General features: G+C 43.2%; 1 protein-coding gene across 1 annotated transcript; it reads right to left on the bottom strand.

Moving 5' to 3' along the window:
- Positions 1-344: 344 nt before the first annotated feature.
- LOC119275377 (probable RNA-dependent RNA polymerase 3) lies at positions 345-2,035 on the bottom strand. Its single transcript, XM_037556193.1, has 3 exons — positions 1,640-2,035; positions 1,407-1,542; positions 345-703 (listed from the first exon to the last, which is right to left on the bottom strand). The coding sequence occupies exons 1-3, from the start codon at positions 1,765-1,767 to the stop codon at positions 611-613; spliced, it is 357 nt and encodes a 118-aa protein (XP_037412090.1). The 5' UTR covers positions 1,768-2,035; the 3' UTR covers positions 345-610.
- Positions 2,036-2,440: the final 405 nt, after the last annotated feature.

Genomic DNA, 2,440 nt, shown 5'->3' with positions numbered 1-2,440 from the left:
GACCGGCGCGGAGGACGGCGGCGGGGCCGCGGCCGGAGAGGCCGGCGGGGAGGGGGCGGGGAGGGGCGCCGGCGGCGCGGAGGCAGAGGCGGCGGAGGGGCCCGCGATCAAACAAGAGGTTATAAGTTGTAGAAAACAAATAAGAACGAAGTCATTGTAATGATGGTGTCCACTGGACAGTCACAACAATCAGGACTTATCTACTGCAATTCAAGGCAAGCTGCACTTGCCTTTATCATATAGGTAACTAACTAACTACAGATATTCTCCATATAATATTCCAACATTAGAGAAAAAAATACATTCAAACTTGGCCTACGATGAATACTGAATGTTGACCATTCAACATTCAGCTATAAAATTAATCAACAAGAGTATGGATACCAGTACACAGTTTCCATATATCGCGGAGTGGCATGCCATATCCATGTTAAAGAATACATCACGGCAATGAAATTCAATAGGAAATGTTTGCAGGTACATAGTTTGGGTATATTTGGTGTAGTACATGGGCAGTGGGGCACCAACGAAATATTCCACTAGGAGATATGAAAAGATCAGAGGAAAGAGTAAATATGAAAATTTCCACGACAGGAAGACTAAGGAACTTTTAAACCTTAAAGATGGTAACCACGGAGCCATCTGCTATCTCCAAACAGCAATGATACACTCTTGCCTTACTTGAATCCCCCCAGTCAAGGTTCTGCAAGTATCAGTTGAACAACAATTCCATAAGACAAGTGCAGGTACTATACTGAAAACAAAAAACATACAACAACAACAAAGCCTTTAGTCCCAAACAAGTTGGGGTAGGCAAATATACTTGACTTATCTGAACAGGGACGACAAATTTCACATTCAGATAGTAAACAACACTGGGGTATACATATACTACTAGTTGAATCTACAGCAAGTTGCGGGACATGCATAATAGCTTGCAGATAGGAACATTATTCAAGCTGTGATAAGGGTTATAATTATACTGTTGATTTATTTTGTTTCCCTAGAAATTTCATAAAATTGTGTTTTCATGAAACATAGATATATTTGGTAAGCAAAGCGTACTTACCTCGAAACTTGGGAAGAAAATACCTGGTGCGGTAGTGCAAAGTGAAAACTTGTGATCCTAATATCAGTTCTTCATATAGAGATGACAGCTTGGTACTAGCAGTAGTTAGTGATCCTATTCTTGGGTATCAAGTAAATTAACCAAACAATACTAGTATTTGACAAAATTAAATATGTGGAACATCATGGGAAGAAAATCCTACAAATGTCTATGTTCCAGATTATGAACTTGAAACCTGAGAAATCATAAGCTACTAAAAAGTATTATATGTTGGCTGCAGCCATGAGCAAATATAACAGGTAGTAATGAACAAGAGCAAGTTCAAATATAGTACAACCTTCCTTCTATCTGATTCGGCTACAAACTTGTGACCAAATTTGTGCCAAATTTCTGGTTCAAAATCTTTCATTGAAAGTGAAGGCAGTGACCTAATATAATCTTCTCGTAATTCACACACATCTTCTATCTTGTTGCTATAAAAGAAAGGCAGGACAGGTTAGCAAAAATATAACACAGACCCAGAACATAATTTGCAAAAGCTGGAAGCAGGAAGGACTAAACGAGATTTACCGGCCAAGGTACACATATATCAAGAAAACCTTGTCGAACTCTAGCTCCCCAAGCGCCATCATGGTCATGTGCAGGTTCGCTGTTGCCTTTGATGTGTTTGCATTGACAAGAGGGTCTGCTGGCATCATGTGCACCGGTGTCGACGGTGTAGCGAGTTCAGCCCCTACGGTTCTCGGTAGGCCTCCCAGTGCCAACTGATGCAGAGATTTTACAATGTTCCTCACAGGGCTTGGGGAGGACACCGTTGTTGTAGGCGAAGCAATGGCATGCCGGACCGGGCTCTCAGTCCCCACCTGATGCTGCAACCCAGACACAGGGCCATGGCCAGGGCTTCCTGGCAGCTGCAAACTGTAATGCGTCGATCGGGCAGGGCTCCCGGCATTGATCGTGGCATGGGTTGGGAGATCCAAGGAAATGTGAATGTGATGATTCACCGTCCCCAATACAGCATCACCTGCTTGATCATGAATTCAGACGATTAGAAAGAAAGAAAATTAACTTGAATGTGATGTTCGGGGAGAAGTGTAAATTGGCATGTGAGGTACTAGTACTCTCTTAATAAATAGCCACACCACACACACGGATCAAGGAGGAACATCATGCTCCGAAATCACATAACTTTCTGTAGGGCTTGACAGACAAAGAGGAACAACAAGGAACATCATGCTTGAACTGAACTGGAATCCTCGGTTACAGCTGAAGTAAAAGATGAAGGAGACGCGCGCTACCACGCGACGCTAATACAAACGGAATCTCACCCGGCCCTCCCTCTTCTGCGCTGTACTCACCAACTGCTTCTCT

Source organism: Triticum dicoccoides, chromosome 3B (genome assembly GCF_002162155.2).
Source record: "Triticum dicoccoides isolate Atlit2015 ecotype Zavitan chromosome 3B, WEW_v2.0, whole genome shotgun sequence".
NCBI lineage: Eukaryota > Viridiplantae > Streptophyta > Magnoliopsida > Poales > Poaceae > Triticum > Triticum dicoccoides.
The sequence above is the reverse complement of the archived record's forward strand: the minus strand, read 5'-3'. Positions and strand labels throughout refer to the sequence as shown.

Bases quoted from the DNA above. Each gene is read 5' to 3' on its own strand.
- LOC119275377 (XM_037556193.1), bottom strand. From the start codon at position 1,767: ATGATGCCAGCAGACCCTCTTGTCAATGCAAACACATCAAAGGCAACA. The intron at 1,543-1,639 runs GTAAATCTCGTT...TTTCTTTTATAG, and splicing joins ATATATGTGTACCTTGGCCG to CAACAAGATAGAAGATGTGT. The intron at 704-1,406 runs GTTGTACTATAT...TGATACTTGCAG, and splicing joins CCGAATCAGATAGAAGGAAG to AACCTTGACTGGGGGGATTC.